This window comes from Psammomys obesus, unplaced genomic scaffold, assembly GCF_907164565.1.
Source record: "Psammomys obesus unplaced genomic scaffold, mPsaObe1.curated_primary_1811, whole genome shotgun sequence".
Lineage (NCBI taxonomy): Eukaryota > Metazoa > Chordata > Mammalia > Rodentia > Muridae > Psammomys > Psammomys obesus.
This window is the reverse complement of record NW_026596091.1, coordinates 9,959,472-9,981,508: the sequence shown is the minus strand read 5'-3', so window position 1 is coordinate 9,981,508 and position 22,037 is coordinate 9,959,472. Positions and strand designations below refer to the sequence as shown.

The 22,037-nt window shown below is 41.6% G+C and overlaps 1 protein-coding gene across 1 annotated transcript in view; it reads left to right on the top strand.

The window, feature by feature from the left end:
* The window catches only part of Cfap54 (cilia and flagella associated protein 54), a 301,678-nt gene that overhangs the window by 64,719 nt on the left and 214,922 nt on the right, over positions 1-22,037 (top strand). Inside the window, exons 21-26 of the mRNA XM_055627824.1 lie at positions 2,196-2,288; positions 2,496-2,681; positions 11,009-11,145; positions 15,017-15,164; positions 16,726-16,881; positions 19,545-19,667. Coding sequence (XP_055483799.1) covers positions 2,196-2,288; positions 2,496-2,681; positions 11,009-11,145; positions 15,017-15,164; positions 16,726-16,881; positions 19,545-19,667 — 843 coding nt within the window. The remainder of the gene's footprint in view (positions 1-2,195; positions 2,289-2,495; positions 2,682-11,008; positions 11,146-15,016; positions 15,165-16,725; positions 16,882-19,544; positions 19,668-22,037) is intronic.

Genomic DNA, 22,037 nt, shown 5'->3' with positions numbered 1-22,037 from the left:
GGAGTGGAATCTGTGCTGAGATCCCGCATGCAGGTTAGCTCCCAGTTCTTGCTTCCACATACACTTTCACTGTAACTGCTGCAAGTGTCTTACTCTCCTTCTCTTCCACTCCTTGTTCATATGTATGTGTCCCACGAAAATCTTTCAAATGGTGATCTCCATTGCCATCTAGTCAGATCTTGTGTCCCTCAAGATGAAGCTGTCTTTGGCATCAACTTTTGTGTCTGTCTGCTCTGAGTCAAAATGATTTAGCCTTTCCGCATCTCGTTTTCCCATGACCATAGCAACTCCATCTCAAAGGAATGTGGTGACTATTAGCCACCTGATTTTTTGACAAAGATGCCTAAAACATCCACTGGAGAGGAGACAGTCTTTTCAGAAAATTGTGCCTGCAGAACTGGGTGTCCCCATGTAGGAGGATGAGACCAGAGTTTTATCTCTTGTAAAAAAATCAATTCAAAATAGGTCAAAGACATTAATATGAGTTGTGAAACTCTGGGCATACTGGGGGAAAACACCTCAAGATACAGGAACAGGCTGTATCTGAAGAGGACTTTGTGAAAAGGACTGGGATAGCTCAGGTGAAAAGCAGGATTTGACAAATGGGATTGCCTGAAATTAAAAAGTTCTGTACAGTGACGGGGGCCATCCAGTGATGAGAGAGTTTAGAGAATGGGAGAAAAGTCCTTGCTAGCTGTGTCACTGACAGAGGCTTTATTTAGATTATGGAAAGGACTTAGAAGACTAAGCTTGGCGCTGGAGAGATAGCTCAGCAGTTAAGAACACTTACTGCCTCTTGCAGAGGACCCAGACTTGGTTCCCAGCACCCCCATCAGGTGGCTCATAAATGTCACTCTCGAAATGGATGACAGTTCTCAAAAGATGAACTGAAAGTGGCCGATGATCATATGAGAAATATTCACTATCCTTAGCCACTAGGATAAGCCACCCAAAGCAACACTGAGATCCCGTCTCATTAAGAAAACACATAACAACAGATTCAGGCGAGGAAGCAGGAGAGGAGAGTGCTTACACAGCGCTGGCGGAAGTAAAATTAGTTCTCAGTCCTCCCCATGGCGGAAATTATGCCGGAAACAAAAATATAGCTACCTGGTGACCAAGTTCCATCCCTCCTGGATTTGTACCAGTAGGACATGACAGAGATGCTTACACACCTGTGTTTTCCACCATCTTCACAATAGCTAAGTTATAGAACCTGTCAACAGACGAATGGATGAAGAAAACGTGAGTATATACACAATGAAGTTTCATTCAGCCATAAAAAGAATGAATTACGTTGTTCTTTAGGAAAAGGGTGGAGATCTATTATAGTAAGCAAAATAAATCACTCAAACAGACAAACATTGCATGTTTCCATCATTTTCAAACTGCAGCCTTATGTAGATGTATTAAGTTGTGCGTGTATATAGGACATGGAAGCAGAGAGGGAGACTGGGGGAGTGAATGAGAACAGCAGGGGGTAGAGGGGAAGATGACCATGGTCAGAATACTTGGTCTATTTGTATGAAAATGTCTTTATGAAATGCATCAGTATGTATAATGAATGTATGCCAGTGAAAAGGAAAGTTCATGCCTGTTTACTAATGTTAGTTAGCACAAAGGCCTGCTCAATTAATAGTCATTAGAGTAGGCAATAATGAGGGCCTGGGAGGGGGGGGAGTGGCTCAGTTGGTAAAAGTGCTTGCCAAGCAAGCATAAGGCCCTGGGTTCAAATTCCCCAAACCCGTATACGAGCCAGACACACAGTATGGGAGGTTTTTTTCCCACTGTTCCTATGTGGAGTGGGAAGGATGAGAAAGGAGGGTTTTTGAAGGTTGGTGGGGCAGCTAGACTGTTGTTTTTGTGTGGGAAAAACAACAATGGTCCTATCTCCAACAAGGTAAAAGGTAAGGGCTGACAACTGAGTTTTTTGTTTAACTTCAACACACACACACACACACACACAGAGAAGTTGTAGGTAATATTTACATGTTTGTTGTCTCACGTAAGCAGGCCCCACATTTGTTGTTACTCTGTAAAGATAACACATGTGCACATAAGCTTAGGTTTCATAGCTTAACCAAGGAGTTCCCATTCCTTTGGGAAGATTATTGATTTTGCTGCACCCAGACAGAGAAGATCAAGTGCTGTTAAGCACACCGCAGGTGACAGCTGGCTGCCTCTCTCCCCTCCAGGTGTCCTGGTACTGCATACTGGGCTGCAAAGCAGAAGGGAGCTATGGAAAAGTCAGACTAAACAACGATCACCTCCCGAACTCAGGAGAAGCGGTATGTCACCCTCTCCGTCAGGAGACCTTATTAACCACCATGAAGTGTGCGTCCCCCTACGAGGTCATTACAGCAGCGGATTGACACTAATTCCAACCGAGTCGCAACGAAGATCCAACAGCAAAGGAACAGGGTTTATCCAATTAGGTTTTAGTAGTCACACTGCTTTAATTTTCTGAGTAAGAGCTGAAATGTTTCTGTTCACAGATACCAGCCGACGGCAAAAGTCTCTTTGAAATTAAAGGTTTGGAAACTAATGAAAAATATATATTTGCGGTTGCTGCTTATTCCTCCAATGGTAAACTCGTTGGTGATGCAGTTGGGGAGACAACAAAACCAATTCTCATTTACCCGCCTCTCTCTGCTGTTACAGTTCGGATGTACCTGACGCAGGTAGAAAAGATGGCTGCTATTTTTCTACCTTTTTGTTTTTGTTTGTTAAGCATTTGCTAAGTAATTTCCGATGGAAGAGAAATCACAGTAGACATCCACAGTGCCTGTGGTACATATTTTCCATGATTGCTGCTTACTTCATAAAACACGAATCGTTGCTTCCCCTATTAGTGTATTTGCCTTCTTATAGAACATTTCCCCCCAGGAGTACAAATGTAATTTTAGACGTCTTGGGAAACACCGCAATGCATATAAATAAACGTTATCTGCTACTACCCTGAGTAGCAGATCTTACCCTGGGGCAGTGTTGTCAATGTCTGGTGACATTTCTGGTTGTCACAGCCTAGTGGGATGCTACTGGTATCTAGTGAGTAGAGGTAAGGGATGCTGAGAAAGCAGCATACAGTGTGACAGGGACCACCGTCTGTGACACAGAAGTACCCAGTACATGCTGGGGATGTAGCTCAGTAGTAATATAGTGCTAGCCCAGCATGCATAGGGCTCTGGGTTCAGCCACGAACACTGTAAAAAAAAATCCAATACAACTTGTCAGTAGCAGCAGCATGAGAAACCCACACCCAGAGACTGCTCTATATTTTGTGCATCTATCTATTTACCTTTTGGACATCTTATCTATTTGTCTGTCTGTCTATCTATAGCTCTATCTGTAGCTCTATCTATCTATCTATCTATCTATCTATCTATCCATCTATCATCTAATCTATCAACTACCTATACATCTATCAATCTATATCGTCTATCTGTACATGCAATTATATATAGCTATGCAATGTACATACACTCGTATGTATATTAGTTTAACTATACACACTGTTTTAATAATTTTTATTTTTTATTGCATTAGAAAATTTCCTATGAAGAACTTTTTAGTGACCCATTTTTATTGAGTTGTTAATTTAAAAATATTAAAATATAATTACATAATCCCTCCTTTCCCTTTCCTTCTTCCAACTCCTCCCATTCTCTTCCCCCACCTTAAAGAATTCATGTTTTTGTTTTTGTTTTAACACTGTATTGAACCTTACAGACATGTAGTCTCCTTAGCAATTTCTTATTGCTGGACTGGAAGTATTTAGAGACTGTCAGTATATTGTTACTATAAAAAGCTAAAATACACATAACTGCATATAAATCCTTAACTGTACCCATGACTGCTTTTAGAGGATAAATCCATAGAAAGGAACTTACCAGGTCAATAGATACAGGCAGAACAAAGTTCAGATTCAAGCTCCTCACAGTACCATGTGGTACTGAGCAAGTGACTGTTATCAGTAAAGTGAGAACAGTGGTAGATGTTCATAGATCTTAGGAATGTCAATGGAGTTACATATGTCAAATGTTTAACTGTAGCATTTATCTCACAGTACACACTGAACATTATTGTTAGTTATAAATGCACTCATGATTGACCTTCTTGCTTGAAATAGCTGTTGTCTGACTGAAGACGTGTCACCCATGAATAGGACACCAGAGTGACTCATTGACTTAGGTCTGAAGTATCTAATTTAAAGCCTATTTAAAGTCTATTGTTGGCTGTAGAGTGGATGGCTTTCTAAATTTTATCATATTTCTATTGTACTGTGCTATTTTTCTTTTAATAGTTGATTGGTATTATAAGCTTAGATGTGGCATTTTATATGATCATATTTTTCATAGAAAATTAAATCGAGAGAATTGCTGGAATTTGTCAAGCATTGGTGCAGCATGTCACACTGGCTCATGGTTTTCTGGTGTTTTGATTTCTTTAGAACTTAATATATTCTCTAATTTGCAGCCATGGAGTTATTGTGGGGTGCTGAATATTTCATCAAGACTTAATTTTTCTCCCGGGAGTAGTTTGACTCTTGGGTTCCATTTGGCAGAACTTTCATTCAAAGTTAATAAAATGAAGTCCAGGCCATACTGCTGGGATAATGAGGAGTGCCATGAAGCCATGACCTGTGTCTCTTTATTGACACTGTATTTGGAGTTCTCTAGGTCACTCCAGATGACTGATGGGCAATCTCCCATAATGCCAAGTGGTTAAAGCAGAAATCTCTCACTTATTAAACCTCCTTAATTCTTAAATTCAAGGATTAAGTTTTTATATATTCTAGGTTAATATAAACCTTTCTTTTAAAAGTATAATCCAGTTTTCATAATAGTGGTTAAGTTTCTAAGTTTCAGGACAATCCTGTTTATTAAAATGCTTTATCATAAGTATTATGTAGAAAAGATGAGCTATTTCCCCAAATGCTTCTGGTTAGCATGGCCTTGGGGGGTTTAGGCTGTGCTTTTGCTCCACATTATTCTATAAACGTTAATAAAGTCAGGTGAGTCTTTAGCAGGTCTTCTGTCGCTAGTAGCTTAGTCCTTTAGAATTATATTGTTTCTGTGACCATTCCCGCAATTTTGGCCTCCTTTCTGTTTAATATTTTTAAAGCAGGTAATAGCTAAAGAATATATTATGAAATATAGAAAACTAGAAATCTGTGAGTGAGTCCTAGTTTTGACTTTAGAGATTATGATTTTAGTCCAAGTATTTTATTTTGTTTTTCCTACTTGTGATACACACGGCCAAGTTATATGGCTCCCAGCCCCAGCCTCACCTCCAGCTCACTGAACAACATGATTGGGCATTTTGTGCTATGGAAATGGGAAATATCAATTATTAAGGTACGGAAGAAGCTGCAACAACACAGGATTCACCATGTCATCCCCCCATCTCTTTGCTGCTGGTGGACGCAGCCTGCCTCTGGATGTTCACTCTTGTACGCATGCTTCTGTGAACATACAGACACCTCTTTGGCATGCTGGCGTCAGGTTTTGAGTATCTATTGAGTAATGGGGCTGCTGTATTTGTTCTCTGTTCTGTTTAGTCTCTCTATAGTATTTAAAATTTCTAGTGTTTTCCAAACTAGCAAAGGCAACAGCAATGTAGGAGGGCTTCCCCATCTCCCTGTCTCCGCAACACTCACTGCCTTCCATCTTTTTGATAATGGACCATCTAGGAGGTGAGAGGTGATGGCTCATGTGGCAATCACACACATTACTCTGATGAAGTGTACACAGTGGAATATTCTTCAGCCTTAAACACCAGCAAAGTCTATGGACAGGTCTGGAGGACAGGAAGGGACTAATCCAGAAGCCAGTCACAAAGAGACAAATGTATGATGTCTGGTTCTAAAATAAAGTCCAGTTCATGGAAGTAGAGACTAGAATGGTGGTTACTGAGGTCAGGGCCAAGGGAAAGGAGAGACACTATTCAACAGGCATTTAAATTACAGGTAGGCAGGAGAGAGTTTTAATGCTAAAGTCATTAAACCTAATACTACTTGAACATCAAAAAACTAGAAGAAATGATTTTAATTCCACCGCCACAAAGAAATGTACAGTGCAATTTGGTCATTCTGTAATGACCCAAAACATCACTGTCTCCATTACACACATACACTCAAATACTATTTTTCCACTTGAAAAAACTCTAAAACATTGTTCTTTCACTCCTGACAGTAACTCTATGTGATGGAATGAGTACTTTCATTTGATAGATAAGGAAACAGATGCATGGAACCCCACAGTATTCTAGGGAGGATGCCTGAGGCAGCTTCAGCAACACCCCAAAAGTTTCTTAGCTAGAAGATGGATAGGTATGACTGTTGGATCAGCTCATGTCTTTTTGCAACTCTGTTCAGATTCTGTGAGTTCAAGTGTTGGACATGCTGTGTTCCCACTGTTTGAGAGCGCAGCATCACTGTGGGGCCACACTTGCCCCCCCCAACTGACATTCTCTGTCAGTTTTCTCTTGCCTCTACCCAACCTGGTGTGTCAGCAGGTCCTTCTGGTGAGACGCAGCAGACTCTCAGGATGGAACATGAGAACATTGTCATACTCTCAATAGGAGCAGTAGTGAGGGAAGTGTTGCTCTTGCATGTTCCCATTTCAGAGATGGAGTCATTGGAACCCACTGATGTGGAAAGGTTTCCTTCTGCCCGGGAGTTTAAATTTGAAAGAAGGAACTATGGGTGACTTAGTTAGCAGTAGCTATCCACTCGGCAGAGTCTAGAATTAGCTGTAAAGAGTCTCACTGGGCAATTGTCTTCATCAGCTTGGTCTGTGGATGTGTTTGTGGGGGCTTGTTTTAATTGTCTTAATTGCTGTAGGAGATATCAGCCCACTGTGATTGTGCTGCGGCCTGGGCAGGTGATCCTGGCTGTATAGAGGGTGCCAGCAAGGAGCGTTCCTCCATGGTTTCTGCTTTGAGTTCTGACTTCCCTCAAGAGTGACTGTGTAACCTGGAGATGTAAACTGAAAGTAGCTTTTTGTTTTTTATCACAGCAACAAGCAAGGAAGCTAGAGCAATACGTAAAAAATTAAGTATTTTCTCTTAAGAACCTTCTGTTCCTTTCCCTCTCATCTTCTGACTGTCACCACTCTCCTTGCTCATCTATTTATTGATGAACTGGTGACAGTTTTGCATAGGCTCCATGCTAAATGTCATCTCTCTTCTGTATGAAATGTCTTTTTTACTTATCTAGATCGTCACCACCATCTGGCCGCGTGCAGATAGTTTTACTTACTGTTTCAGCTAGGATCCTGGTTGTACACTAGGGAGCCAGCCTGGCTCAGGTAAGGCAGGCCTGAGCTGTGGAAGGCTGTGGAGTCAAGGCAAAGCTACTCTTTTGTACCTTTGACTCTCTCTGTACCTTCATGTTGTTTTACTCTCTGTAAAGATTGGCTCTCTTTACTTGTTTAGCTTTGAAAGGAAAATGGCAGTCCCTGAATTTTATATATTCCTTAATTCTAGCCATCCAGGCCAGAAAGTCCTTAAATTTGAATCCAGATTTTTGAGAGAGGGTCTGATTGGTTCATTCAATTCAGGAGAGTGTGAATTTTTTGTGTTTCAGTACAGATTGCCAAAAGTCTTTTTCCCTATGATACTCCATCTGGGCAGTCTGATTAACATGTCCTGTGTGCTCACTTCTTCTTTTTCTTCTTCTTCCTCCTCCTTCTTCATGTAACATCAGAACATTTCAATCTTTCAGCCAGCAAGGACTTTTACCAGACTGACTATCTGACTCTAGAGACATGTAGCCTACTTCTGTTTTCCCAAGCCAGTCCATACCTGATGGTGCTTCCCCTCCCACCCTAGGAGTTTCTTGCATATGTGTTACACTTTTTAATCAAATTCTTCTATGTAGTGTGCTATTAGACTTAACATCAGAGTTCAACTTTGAGTGAAGTACGTCTTGCTTTAGAAGGGGCCATGAAATACCCAACCATGAGTCACATACTCACCCTGGCAACAAACAATGTGGTATTATGTAATTAAATTGCTCAGCATCCTCCTACTGGAGGAGAGGGACAGTACCAGAAAAGGATGATTTTTAAATTTAATGAACAGAACATTTATGGGTACTTAGTCTGCTTCATGTAAGGGATCCTATAGCCTGAGTATGTGGAAGTGTGAGTTGGAGTGCTTGGGCCCACTCCCAGAGTTCATGATTCACCAGGACCCAAGAATTCTGCATTTCTAACCAGTTCTGAGTGATTCTGGTGCTCCAGGACTCACACGGTGAGACCTCTTGTTTTTGATGATTGACTAAAACATCCCGGAGGGAACTGGGTGAAGTGAATAGGTTGACTGTCAGAAGAGGATGAGTGGGAAGGGACACATATCTAGAGTGCGCAGGAAGAACAAAAGGTAATGGCGGTATTCAGTAGGACGATCAGGGAGAGCGAGATCTGAGGAGAGGCCCGAGGGAAGTGAGGCGGCGGTTCTCCAGGGAAGAGCATGTGGAAGAAGGAAGAGCTGGAGCAGAAGCCTGAAGATTTTCAGGCGTTCTCTCACTGCGTCTGATGAAGAGCAGGTCGGCTTTTGTGGCCGGAGAGGAGGGAGTGGTCGGACATACAAGATGTGGGGCAGTGGCAGGCTTTTGCCCTGCCTGAAGTGGGCGTTCCTGGATGGCCTGGATTCAGACTTCGTCACGGACACTTGTGTTTTCAGAGGTTCAGCTGGCTCAGATGGGAATGGACACGGAGAGCAGGGGAGAAGCATTCTTCTCCCCTCAGTTCCAGTGAGAGGTGGAAGGGGCTTGCCAGCGGCGACAGGAACCAATGCAGCGAAGGACAGAGCTGACATCATCTGAACTGAGTGTGAGGCTATGCTAGTGTGTTCTTGGGAGCAGGGGAGAACGGAAAGTTGGAAGATAGGTTTGGGGTTTGGGAGAGAGAGATGGATGTGGGAAAGTTTTGAGAACAGCATGTGACAGTTCAAACCACATGTTGTCACTAGGAAAACAGACAGAAAAGAGAAGCCCAAGGAGTCAGCAGACCTAGGTAGAAAAAGCAAGGGAGGAGGAGGGGCCTGGTGAAGGCATCTGGAAGGGAAGGTGGCCATTGAAGCAGGAAGCAAGCCTGGACTGTGGAATTCTGGGAGCTGGATGTGGGTCATTATCAAGGACAAGGTAACTGACGCGGTCCACTGGTGTTTTAGGATGCTTCTTATGTCACCCCCTCCCCTCGAAAATTTGCTCTCTCCAGCACCATTAGGTTAATTTTTGTTGAACACGCAGACATCATGGCACTTCCTGTTAAAAAGCCTATAATGCTTCAAGAGTTCATAACATAATTATTATAATTATAATAATTATTATCACTGTAATTGGCACATCTTGTTTAGCCTTATTCACTAGTTAAGCCAGTAACATTAGATAAGTCCAACACCTTATCTGTTGAGCAACTGGGGCTTTTGATAACATGATTTTAAAAGGAAGGAAGGCTCAGTTGTAGGTTTACCAGCCCCTCACATACCCTCTTACTTCCCTTGACCATTTTGGAATCGCGTGATGTTTCGGTGACTGTTGCTGGAGATATTTGGACACCATAGCAGTGACTCATGTTCACTCAAAGACTGTACTGTACTACTGTTACTGACTCTGTCTGGCTCCGTGCAGACTTTCAGCTTCTTCACGCTCTGCTTTCCACCTTTTCCCCACAAAGGGGGCTGATAGGGCTGCAAGGAGCAGTGAATGGTATAGGCCCGAGTATTTAGCGCAATACTTTGCATCTAGAAAATTCTACTTGGTTTCAAGGCCTGACAGAACCTATATGTCCTATGTGAACTTCCCTCTCACATTGCCTATTCCTTCCAATTCTGATTCATCATTCCAGTCTGTCTGCAGTGTTCTCTGACCGTTTTCCACATCCTAGTTCCTCTCACATCCTGTTTAAACTGTACCAGCTGGGACTGTATCCTTGCCTTCGGGTTCAACTCAAGCCTTGCTCTCTCCGATTTTCAAATGTTCACTCTCTAATTCTTAAGATCTCCACGAGAATTGTGCTCTTCCTCAGAGCTTTGCTGTGCTGTTGTGTGGTTTATGTCTTCAGTCATGTGGATGGTGAGGGCATTCCTAGGCTGAGAGGTACTTGCTCCTCCAGCATTCTGCACAGAGTAGACACTTTCAGGAAAGCTTACTGCTTGGTGAGTTAGGAGGAATCATTTGACAGTTCTAGCCTTGTAAGTTTTTCCCACAAGTGGATTCTGTCCTAATAAAATGTCCCTTCTGTGCTTAATGCAATGAATTTATTAGGCCTTATCATTTGAAGCAGTGTGGAAGTCATTTGCCGAAGGTTCGTGTTATGTATGTATTTAAATAGAGGAAGTTTTAGAAATTCCCTTAAATATATTCTATCAGAAGAAGGTCAGTTGGCGATAATTTTTTTTTCTATTGAGCTTTTAAACCTTACAAGTGAAATTATTTTTCTCAACACTGGATCTGTTAAACTTAAAAGATATGGACTCTTGGAGAGCATTTCTGTTTTATTCTATACTCTTTTCAGCTGCCAACTCTTTGTTGCACAAAAGCTCTGAAAGTGTCAGTCAGAACCAGGGAAGAATGAAATCTATTTCACATATCAGGTTGGGGAAATCTGATTGTTTCTCTTGGAGCAGATTGTTCATTATAACGGTATCTATAATAAATGGGGAGAACCGCTGAGATGGATGGGAATGAAATTAATTTGGCTCAGATGTGATCTTTGTTTTGCTTATGAGGATTTGAAACATCCTTACAGAGTTTCAGATTTCCATGCAATTTAGAAATAAAAGAGATTTCAAAATGTGTCTGCCTCCGCTGCCAGTGGCCACCTATGGCCACCCATTCCCTCACCGTGGCACCATGGGGCAGAATGGCAAATGTGGAGTTAGCGAGTGGTGGGATATGGCAGAATTCTGTTTGAAATATACATGCATGTTCCAAGTGAAAGATACCTTGAGACAATTGTTATTCTGTTGTTTTTTTTTTTTTTTTTTTTTTTTGTTACAGGTCGCCTATCAGATTGGTAACTATGAGTTGGCTAAGAAAGTGTTCTCACAAGTCTGGGATTATTTTGTTGCTCCTCCACCTCAGGATGATCAGTCAGTTGTCTGTCTAAGCAACATCATGACAATAACACAGAGAAGGTAATTAGAAATATTCCATGAAAGCCCAAATTCGTGTTTTCATCTTCTAATCAAGATAGTCCATGTAAAAGTATATTTAATTAGAATTATAAAGTGCATATCTTCCAAGGTCTTGGAGTCGTTGTTAGATACATCTTTTCTAGAGACAGGAAAACAGTGTGGCAGATGGACAAAGGCTTTGGAGTAAAACTGTCAAGTGGTAGCAGCTAGAGCAGAAAACATGAACATTCACTGGGGATGCTTGAAACTGAGCAGGGAGGGGGTGTGGTTAAGGTGAGGGCTTGATGTGTGGACTGTGATCATGAGGGGTTTCTCCTTTGCTCCAAATAGACTCCCAGGATTAGACTCTCATCAGTTGCCAATATGCCACTAGAAGCCAAAGAAAATGCCTGACTAGCTTTAGACTTTTCTGGTGTTTTTCCTTAAAGGGGTAGGACTTCAGGGCAGTTTCAGAACAGAGCATTTCAGGCTGGTGTTTCAAGCTATGCCTACAACTTGAAAAAAAAATAAAACCAAACAAACCTCTCCTACTTATTAATGCCTGAAAGATATAAACCTTTGCCCCTCATAGATTGTGAACTTAAAAATATAAATGATAGGCAAAGTAGGGTGTTGGTGATACTTATTTACCCTAAAAGCTTAATTCCATTTCAATTAAACAAATGTGGACTTAACATTTGCTCTGTGCAAGGATCGTGAGTGCTATGGGAGAAAGATTTGAGGGGCATTTTAAGAGAAGAAAGAGATAAGAGTTAGGTTTTGTGTGAACTGCAGTATAGAAGAGGGAGTGGGAAGCGCCTGGGCTTCCCAGTGTTAACCAGCTGGAGAGTCTGTGGCATTTACTAAGGGAAATGGAGTGTGTATGGAAGAAGATAATGAGTGGGGTTGGGGATAGTTTTCCTTTGCTTTTGCTTTTCCAGCAGGATGCTTTTGTAGGTCAGGAGATGATAGCAGATGTTTTGTTTAGTGCTGACATTCAGGAGACAGTCAACGCTAGAGGTGGCAATTTGGAAATTGTCTGTGGAGGTCACCACTGAAATCTTGAAAAGGTGGTTGTCTTCAACTAGGGAATGATGGCTGAACTTTAGCAAGAAATAGACAATCCTGGTATAGAGCACTGGGGTTGCTTTCATTAAAGGGGCAGGTGTAAGAAATGGAGCCAGGAGAGGTTTTTGAAGGGGAGCTATCCAGCAGATGAGGAGCCTGGGAGATGCCTTGCTGAGGGACATGGGCATCCCCTGGGGGACTGGCCTGTGCTAGCCCATGCAAGTGCCAGGTCAGGCTCAAGGAAATCCTGTAGAAAGGCTGAGCAGGCTAGAAATCAGGAGATATTTAAGAGTTGGCAATTCGGGGGCCACCAGTGAATTCGAGAGAGCAACTTCTATGATGCCACGAACCAGAAATGATTTCATGAATAATGAAATGGAAACCGATAAACAAGCGAAGACCATTCATGGGCGGAGAAAAAAGAGAAGAGAAGCAGGAAGAGGCTTGAAAGTCAGGCTCCCAGAAAGGCTTTTGGACTCCAGAGGGAAGGAAGCCAGTGGAGAGGGAGAGGTTGAAGATACAAGAAAATGCAGGTGACAATAGTATGGCCCACAGAGCTGGCAGAATGTTCTTTGAAGCCATACACACAGAGGGTCTCCCAGGAAAAGCTGAGGTGCCCCCCAGCAGCACTGATGTCGTAGCTGATGCAGAACTTTATGGTAAAGCCCAGTTCTTGATGGCTCAGAGTCCGCTCGATCCACGTTTTGTCTCCCAGGACACACTCCTAGGAGAGAGTCTGGCACACAGTAGGGCTTTAAGCGTGTGCTATTTTGAAAATGTGAAGGAAAAAAATAAACAAGTGAACAAGCACTTGGTGTTGTGACAAGCTAGAAAAATTAGACAGTGATGTGCTTACAGCGTGATGTGATGGTAGAAGAGGAGGCAGAGACTGAGGTTCTGGGACCTCACTATTGAAGACACTTAACTGGACTCTGGGGTGTGCAGGGAATGTAATGGAGCCAGAAAGTGATAGGTAGGATGAGGGCATGTGTCACGGTACTGAGGGCCATTGTGGGGCCAACAAGAAAGTACAGTGCGCATTGCTGGGTGGGGCAAGAGAACTAACCCTCCCCTGCCCCCAGCAAGGAAGTCCAGAGTTCAACGTGGTGGGATCAACTTCAAGTGTGAATTACTGATGTCAGGCTCTTTCCTGTTATATGGTGTAAGGAGGCTCAGAGAGTGGTTGGACCTAAAGCTTGAGTGTGAAGGTTTATTATCAATTAGGCCTTAGGGCATGTGTGTATTGGAAACAAAAGAGAACCCACATATTTCAAAACTCTGCTGACCTTTGGCACTGTGGATTACAATTTAGAAAAGGCAATAAATTTGTGTATCCATTCCTCTACTGAGGGGCATCTGGGCTGTTTCTAGCTTCTGGCTATTACAAATAAGGCTGCTACAAACATGGTTGAGCAAATGTCCTTATTGTGTACTTGAGACTCTTTTGGGTATATGCCTAGGAGAAGTATAGCTAGATCTTGAGGAAGTGCTATTCCTAGTTGTCTGGAAAGCACCAAATTGTGGTATATCTACACAATGGAATATTACTCAGCAATAAAAAACAAGAAAATCATGAAATTTGCAGGTAAATGGTGGGATCTGGAAAAGATCATCCTGAGTGAGCTATCCCAGAAGCAGAAAGATGCACATGGTATATACTCACTCATATAGACATATAATATAGGATAAACCTACTAAAATCTGTACACCTAAAGAAACTAATCAAGAGGGAGGACTCTTGCTAAAATGCTCAATCCCTATCCAGAAAGGCAAAGAGGATGGACATCAGAAGAAGGAGAAAAGAGGGAACAAGTCAAGAGCCTGACACAGAGGACCTCTGAAAGGCTCTGCCCTGCAGACTATCAATGCAGATGCTGAGACTTATGGGCAACTTTTGGGCAGAGTGCAGGGAATCTTATGAAAGACGTGGGAATCAGTAAGATCTGGAGAGGACAGGAACTCCACAAGGAGAGCAACAGAACCAAAAAATCTGAGCACAGGGGTCTTTCCTGAGACTGCTGTTCCAACCAAGGACTGTGCATGGAGATAACCTAAGACCCCTGCACAGATGTAGCCCATGGCAGTTCAGTATCCAAGTGGGTTCCATTGTAATAGGAACAGGGACTGTCTCTAACATGAACTGATTGGCCTGCTCTTTAATTACCTCCCCCTGAGGGGGAAGCAGCATTATCAGGCCACAGAAAAGGACAATGCAGCCACTCCTGATGAGACCTAATTGACTAGGATCAGAAAGAAGGAAAAGAAGACCTCCCCTATCAGTGGACTTGGAGAGGGGCATGCATGCAGAGGGTGGAGGAAGGGGGGGGGGGGGGGGGGGGGGGGAGGGAGAAAACCAGGGGGGGATACAAAGGGAATAAAATGTAATTAATAAAGAATTAAAATATATTAAAAAAGAAAAGGCAATCAAAAATAACCAGCGCCATTTCTCGCTGAATTTGCTTAGAATCGTCCTCATCTTCACAAAGTCCATCAGCAGTGCTACCAGGCCTGTTTCCCAACCTGATTACTAAAATTGCATCATGTTGATGGGGCAGAACTGTTTATTTGTAAGAACGGGGAACATTTGCCACCGATTATCTTTATAGACTGGTGGCCTAATCTCTCGGCTGTTCCACTCTCTTAGTTGTGACTTCCCTTTGGTTTTCATTTAAATGGACACCCGAGAGCAGCTGTTCCGTGTGCCACCATCACTGTCAGGGTAATTGTAGATACTGGGAATTGGTGAACCCAAACACGTTGAATAGATGCGCTAGCCCACTCATTGTACAGTACCACACTTAACACCACTTTTCTTCTTCTGCAGATTTCACGCCAACATTTTGGCAGACACTTCTTCGATCCTCTTATACCTTTTCCTTAGAAATATCTTCGTGATGAGTGACATTAAAATTAAAGAAGAAAATCTCTTCTGTGATAATATTAAAGGCAATGAGATTTTCCCTGCCCAACAAGTGAGTAAATGCCAAACACGGAGACCTGTGGTTCCACCGTGTCTGCTTCTCTATGCTTCAGGGATGGGTTCCTTTGGGGTATGTGTCCTTCCCGGTGAATGGACCAAGAAGACATGTTGTCGCATTATTTTATATTCTATGCAGGTCTCACAGCTCAGTTCACGCTTCCTTCTCCGTTTGCCTTTTCCCCACTCTATACAAGACCAGGATATACTTCAGAATTTAAATCTCTACAATGTGGACACTGAAACACTTGTAGGCCCACCCCTCTGAGAAGATGGTGGCTTCATTTTTATATGGTTTCTCTGCTTTGGAAAACTATGCAGACTTTACAAAATGGGATCTCAACCAATTTACTGCTCAGCCACCTGCTTTCCTTAAACTGTCCCTTTTCTTAGAGATGTTCTCATGCTGGTATATATTAACTTGCCATCTTCTTTTGAATTATAAAATTGCATGCTTATACAGAGGCAGGGATTTAATCGCTCTACCAGTGATAGACTCTCAGGGCTTCTGTATCAGGCTCTGCAGTCGGTAGGTAGCCCCCTAGTGATTTCTGTTTTTAATAATGATTTTATATTAGGCCTTTATTCTAGCTTGTGAGTCTCTCTTTGCTCTGACCTTCATCACTAGATATGGAAGCTTCAGACCTCTACTTTCATTCTTATTCTGTTTTTTTTTTTTTTTTTGTAATAGTTGTTTTCAATGTACCTTTTTTGATTTGTTGACTAATGAACCAGTAGTTTGTCACATGAGGCGTATACCTGTAAAATGACTTTTCTCCAGTCCAGTTCACTGTCTTTGGAGCTCAGGTTCTCAGAACAGTTTCTTGTCTGCCACACCCAGTTTGAAAAAGCCATTTAAAATGAGCTTTGGTGAATTTCACACCAGAAACTACCATTCCAGTAAAAGCTACTTGTATATAAATTTTTGGCCAGTGTGTACAGTTTCTCTTGTGAATAACGTGGCTATAAATAGAAAACAACAAACTTTTTCCCCAAGAGGAAAGTGAAAGGAAAAGAGAGGATTTTTGTCTTTTTAGAAGACATATTAATAGTACAACCCTTAAGTTTGCATTCTTCATCATTTCTACTTAGTGAGTGAAAATATAAATAGAAGAATTAATCTGGCTTGGTGAAAACATTCCATTTTCTTGCAAATTAAGCAGTGAAATTAGAATCTGTTAATCAAGTGGGTGCAATATTATTGGTATATTACACTTTACTCATTATTCACCACAATTTATGGTTTTGTAAATGAGGATTTTTTTTCTGAAGTTAAAATATAGCCCAAGTTTTGTTTTGTTTTGTTTTGTTTGCCAATAAAATTGTTGTCCACATTTTCTGTTGTTAGTGGCTCTTGTATTGTCTTACAAGCCACACTGGAGTTTAATTCCAAGATCATGCTATGCATGTGTAGCATTAAGGGAGTGGTAGAGTCCTTTCTCAATTTAGATTTTCTTCATATTATTGTTCATGTTGCCCTCTCTGTTCCTTAAAGATATATGGAATTGAGAGCCTGACATTCAGCCTGAGTAACAGTGTTTCTTATATCTGCATAGCTCGCTAGACTGATGGAATGTGAGAATGTGCTGGTGGCACTAGATCTCAGCAACTTCCTCAATGATGCCAATTATGCCCTTCAAGCAGTGACACAGTGCTACGGGCTCCTTGCTCCCATCATTTATCACAATATTGTTTTGGTACCTGTCATCCAGGTAAGGGTGTCCCCCAGCCCCCACAGGAGGTATGTGTGGAATGACAATTCAGTGACTCGTTATGGGAAAGAAGAGCAGTGTGTCCTCCATTAAGAACAAACGGCCAAGAAGAAGAAGCATTGTGAAATTTCAGGAGTTAACTGGAAAATGTCATAGGGAATTATACACCAGAAAAAACAAAAACAAAACAAACAAAAAAACCGAAGTGCATTTCTTTGAAAACTCACAGTCCCATCAATGGCCTTAGTTAAACACTGGCAATCGTCATGTCTTAGTTTTAAGAGTTATTTCAGTTTTCATATTAGTGTCATTGTAGATAAAGCAGTATATTTTCAATACACATTTCTAAACCATCGCAAGGATGTGCACAATGAACAACCTGAGAAAGCCTGCTTGGTGGCACAGTTGCTATTCTCATTCAAAGGGGGGAGAATAGACATTCTGGATAAATGATGGTGAAACATCTAGTTTTTTTTATTTGAAAGCAGTAGGATCTGGCCTCTATTTATATTATGTAAACCTATCTGCACCTGTTTAAAAATCAAAAGTTAAATAAAGCAAAACTTTAAGGAAAAAGCAAACCAGCCAACCCAGGAGATGACATCTGTAGTCTGGTGATCCCAGGGAAACCGTCCCAATTAAGATCGAGCTTCTAGAAACAGTAAACCGCATGAGGCAAAAGGACCACGAAAAAGATTACAGAAAACTTGTGGAGTTGGACAAAATATCCTTAAATAAATGAGGAGTAATTAGATGTGACAGGAAGCCTTGCAAGTTAGCCAACACCTAATAGGTAAATGGACACACAGGGTCAGAATAGGTAGTTTACAGAAAACCAAATCCACTACATGCTGAGATGCTTGAGTATTTTGGAAACATACATTGGATTAACAATGGAAGATCTGCAAGTCCTGTTGCTGGTGAGAACGGATGCTAACAATGGCATTCTGACTCACTGACAGGGAAATGTGAAATGTTATAAGCTTTTGGAGTTTGATAAAGCAACTTTAATTTTAATTAAATTAAATCTAACTTTAAGCAAAATTAAAACCAAATATATCTGTTATAATAATTCTTCAACTGGCAATTTATTTCATAGAATAAAATTTTAATAAAATTAAAAACTACCCTTATTTGACAGGGCAACCACACTGTTAGTGTCACATAGAGTAAAATCACTACCTGGCCAAATGCTGGACCTCCCACTACCCTTTGGGTCCCAGGTCCATGCATTTTTCCCTCCTAGGGATTTGGTATGACAGATAACCACAATGGTCACTGACTTAGTATGTACTGGCCTCAAGTTGGTTGCCTCATTGACCTTGTCAAAGCAGCGCTGCTCATGTGACAGGAAGCTTTGCAATTTGGCCATCACCCAATAGGTAAATAGACACAGGCTCTGAATAGGCAGTTCACAAGAAACCAAATCCACTACATGCTAAGCTCCTTATCATGTTGCTCGTGGTGGCCACCTTAGCATGTATAAGGGTGTTTTCTGTAGTATTTGGTGGAGACAGGTGGAGACAGTGTTTGGATCAATGAAGAGAAACAACAGTAGTGCTAGAGCTAAAATATTAGCCATGAACTGTTCAATGTGAGAACAATGAATTACGGCCGGTCCATGCCAGATGAAAACATGCAGCCAGTAGCAACATAAACAAGGGCTGTCTCCCTGGATTTGTAAGCACTTTTCAAGAGGCATAGTTGAAGGAAAAAGATAAAAGTTCAGACAAATGTATATAAATGCCATCTTGTGAAATAACAACAACATTCTCTTTGGGTACATTTATGCATCTCTGCACACACACATATACACACACACACGTATGTATAAGCTTTGAGGAACAACTCCGGTAGTTGGCATGATTTGGGGATGTGGTGCACAATGGGGACGGAGGGTGAATTAACATGGAAGGGAGGAGCTAAGCGAGCCTTAAGCACCCTCACCAGTGTATCAGGAGAATGAAATATTGTTAGGACAGTGGCTTGAAGCAGCCCAAAAGAACACACGTGGGATCATGAGAATGAAGAAGGGCGGGGCATAGTCTCAGCTCTGTTTCTTTGGTGATAGTATTACTCCGACCTGTGCAATGTCAGTCTGTGACTGGGACCCCAATATGATGTAGTTCTTGATCAAATACAGGAACCCACTATGTGGAGCCAAGAGGGGAGGTAGGCGCCAGGATGAATTGATTTCAGTGCTGTGAACGCTCAGTTTTAATCTTAGAGGGGCTATCATTTCCAGTGCTTCCATCCATTCATGCTAAGTCACGTGCAGCTGATCTTCTCTGTCCTTTGCCAACGTCCCCCTAAGCATAAAAGCAACCTTTAGTGCTTTGGATCCATAAAGCATTTGGCCTCAATCTTTTATGATACTTGTGAAAATAATTATTGTTTTATAGCTATTTGTATATTCATTTTGTACTCTTCACTAGTTTTCCAGTTTACATAGATAGATGACTCATCTGAAAATTGAATATGTCCATTTTATCTATGTAGATATTATTTTATAACCGATGAAGATGTTATCAATAATGGCCAACAGCAGTGGTACTTCATAGCTTAAGACTGATATGATTTACATACTACATTTTATACTAAATAAGATGATATTTTGATATTTTGACTCAAAAACCATTGTGCTTCTTTTTTTTTTTTTTTAGATCTTGATAAAATGTATTGTGGTTTTGCAAGGCATGCCAAATTTGGTTCACTCAAAGAAATACATTTCAAGCTTTGACAGCATACAGCACATGATAGCCTGCTCCATCTTCTACATGACAAAGGTATTGTTTGGATACTGTCATAAAATGCAGGACTGGTGGTGAGTGACGAAGTCAAACATCATTTAATCACGGTAACTGGATTGCGTAAGAACAGCATCTCTCGGGCCAGAGACAGTGGTCAGAATTTATGAGTTCCTGCTGCTCCTGTAGAGGGCCTGAGTTTGTTTCTTAGCACAATGGCCCCATAACTCATGCTCCTCAGGATCCAACTCCCTCTTCTGATTTCAGAGGGTACCTGCACTAACTTGTGATTCAAAATAAAAATCATACCCAAAGCAAGTTTTCTTAGATGAAAAGCAAATGTGAAGCCTATACACTATAGGATGGTAACTGCTGTTGAATCTTTGATAAAATTATGGTACCCCATGCACTCAACCTTGTTATCACTGAAATGGCATTTGGATATCACCTGGCATTATATACAGTCACAGAGAACACATGTTCCAAAACCCTGTAATATTAGTAAGACAGTATGCTGTGTATGCTGTGCGCAGTATGCACATGACCTAGTCAAGCTGTGATAATGATGGACGGAAAGGGCAGGCAGGCTTCGACCGTCAAGGCTAGGGTTTGGGTTAACTTAATGGAACTTAGCTCAACAGAGACAAGCAACAGTTGAGTGTGGTGACCATGTCTTTAATGCCAGCATTTGGAAGGCAGAGGAGTGTGGATCTCTGTGAGTTCGAGCCTAGTCTACATAGTGAGTCCCAAGGCAACCAGGGTTAAAAAGTGAGATCTTGTCTCAGAACAAGACAAGACCAAACAAAAGCAAAAATCCTAAAACCAAACCAAACAAACAAAAAAGACCAAAACCCAGAGACAAGCAACAAGATTACAATTAAAGGGTCAATCAGTGAATGAAGGGTATGTGTGTGTATATATATTGCTGTCATGAAATCAGAATGCAAATAAACAAGGGCAGCCATAAAGGGAAGGGCAGGCGAGGTGTACTCTTGGGGTATGCACCTGGTGTGCCAAACTCTGAAGTCAGGTATAGAGGCAAATCCAGACCCTAGGTTGGGAGCGGGGAATCTGGAGATATGAGCTGAGGATGGACACAGGCAGGGCATAATGGGAGATAAACTGCTTTCTCAGGTTTCAATCTGCTCCTTCATTCAAGTGATGTCTGTCAGGTTTTGTTTTGGGCATTTGGTGTATGCTCAAAGATTTAGGGCCTCCATGGATGACATCAGCTGTCCAGCTTGGGTAATGAATAGTAGGCAGTACCACACACAGGCATGTGGAAAAACTGGGAGAGGCTTCACTTGAGATCTGGATATTCTTTAAGTAATAGGACAGACTTGAGTGCCCACTCAGGCCACACAGGTAAAACAATGTGTGATTTGGTTGGTATGAGGCCAGGTTGTTGGGTCCCGAGACAAACTTACCTATAGCAATGAAAATTCCTTAAAGAAATAAGTAATCAAGGTAAGAACCCAGTTCTGTCTCCTGAGCTTATATTTTAGTGGGGGAAGACAGAACACACACACACACACACACACACACACACACACACACACACACCCACACAATTCTGTGAAGCCTTAAAGGACATAAGTGAAAAGAAAATCAGGCAAGGGAGAACCTTTATGGGCTGGTCTTGCATTAGATGAGAAGGCCAGAAACAGTAGGCAGAACATCCGAACAAATGCACTTAGAGACCCATGGCTATCTTGCAACTGTCAGCATTTCGGAAGAGTAGAAATTAGATTTCTTTTTTTTTTTAAAGTATAGAGGGAGGAAGATTAAGCCCAATCTGTAAATATTTGTTTTATTTACTCTCTACCATGTTGGGAAAGCCCAGTAATGAGCTAGGACCAAGGAGACAAAGAAAACTTTAAAGAATGAACAACCAGATGATACAAAACGAACCAATCAAATAAATGATACAAGACTTCAAGCTTCTGTCACGAACAGCTCTGATAAAGATTGTGCTAACAGTGGCTTATGAGTCAAATCTGAAAATACCTCAGTGTAGAGCTGCTCACAGGTGGTAAGTAGACTCAGAAGGCAGATCCAGCAGTCATGACATGAGAACACCAGGAGTCTGGGTTTGAGAAAAAAAGAAAAAAAAAAAAAACAGACAGAGCAGTAATAGGCAACCCATGTTCCAAGCAGGATTAAGGTAGGGACGTTCATGTAGAGAGGTGTTGGTGATATGTCTGAAGTGGAGGGTTAAGGACAAGCCTTAGAATCTTGAGTACTGAAGAACAGGTTCCTTGCAATACAAGCAAAACCAACTGGCTCCCAGCAGCACCAGAAGTTAAAATACTAAAATGCCATTTCAAGGATAAGTCCTGAGGTCACAGAACTAATAACCAATAAAAATACTATTCATTTATTCAGGAAAAGATAGACACTTTCAAAGTA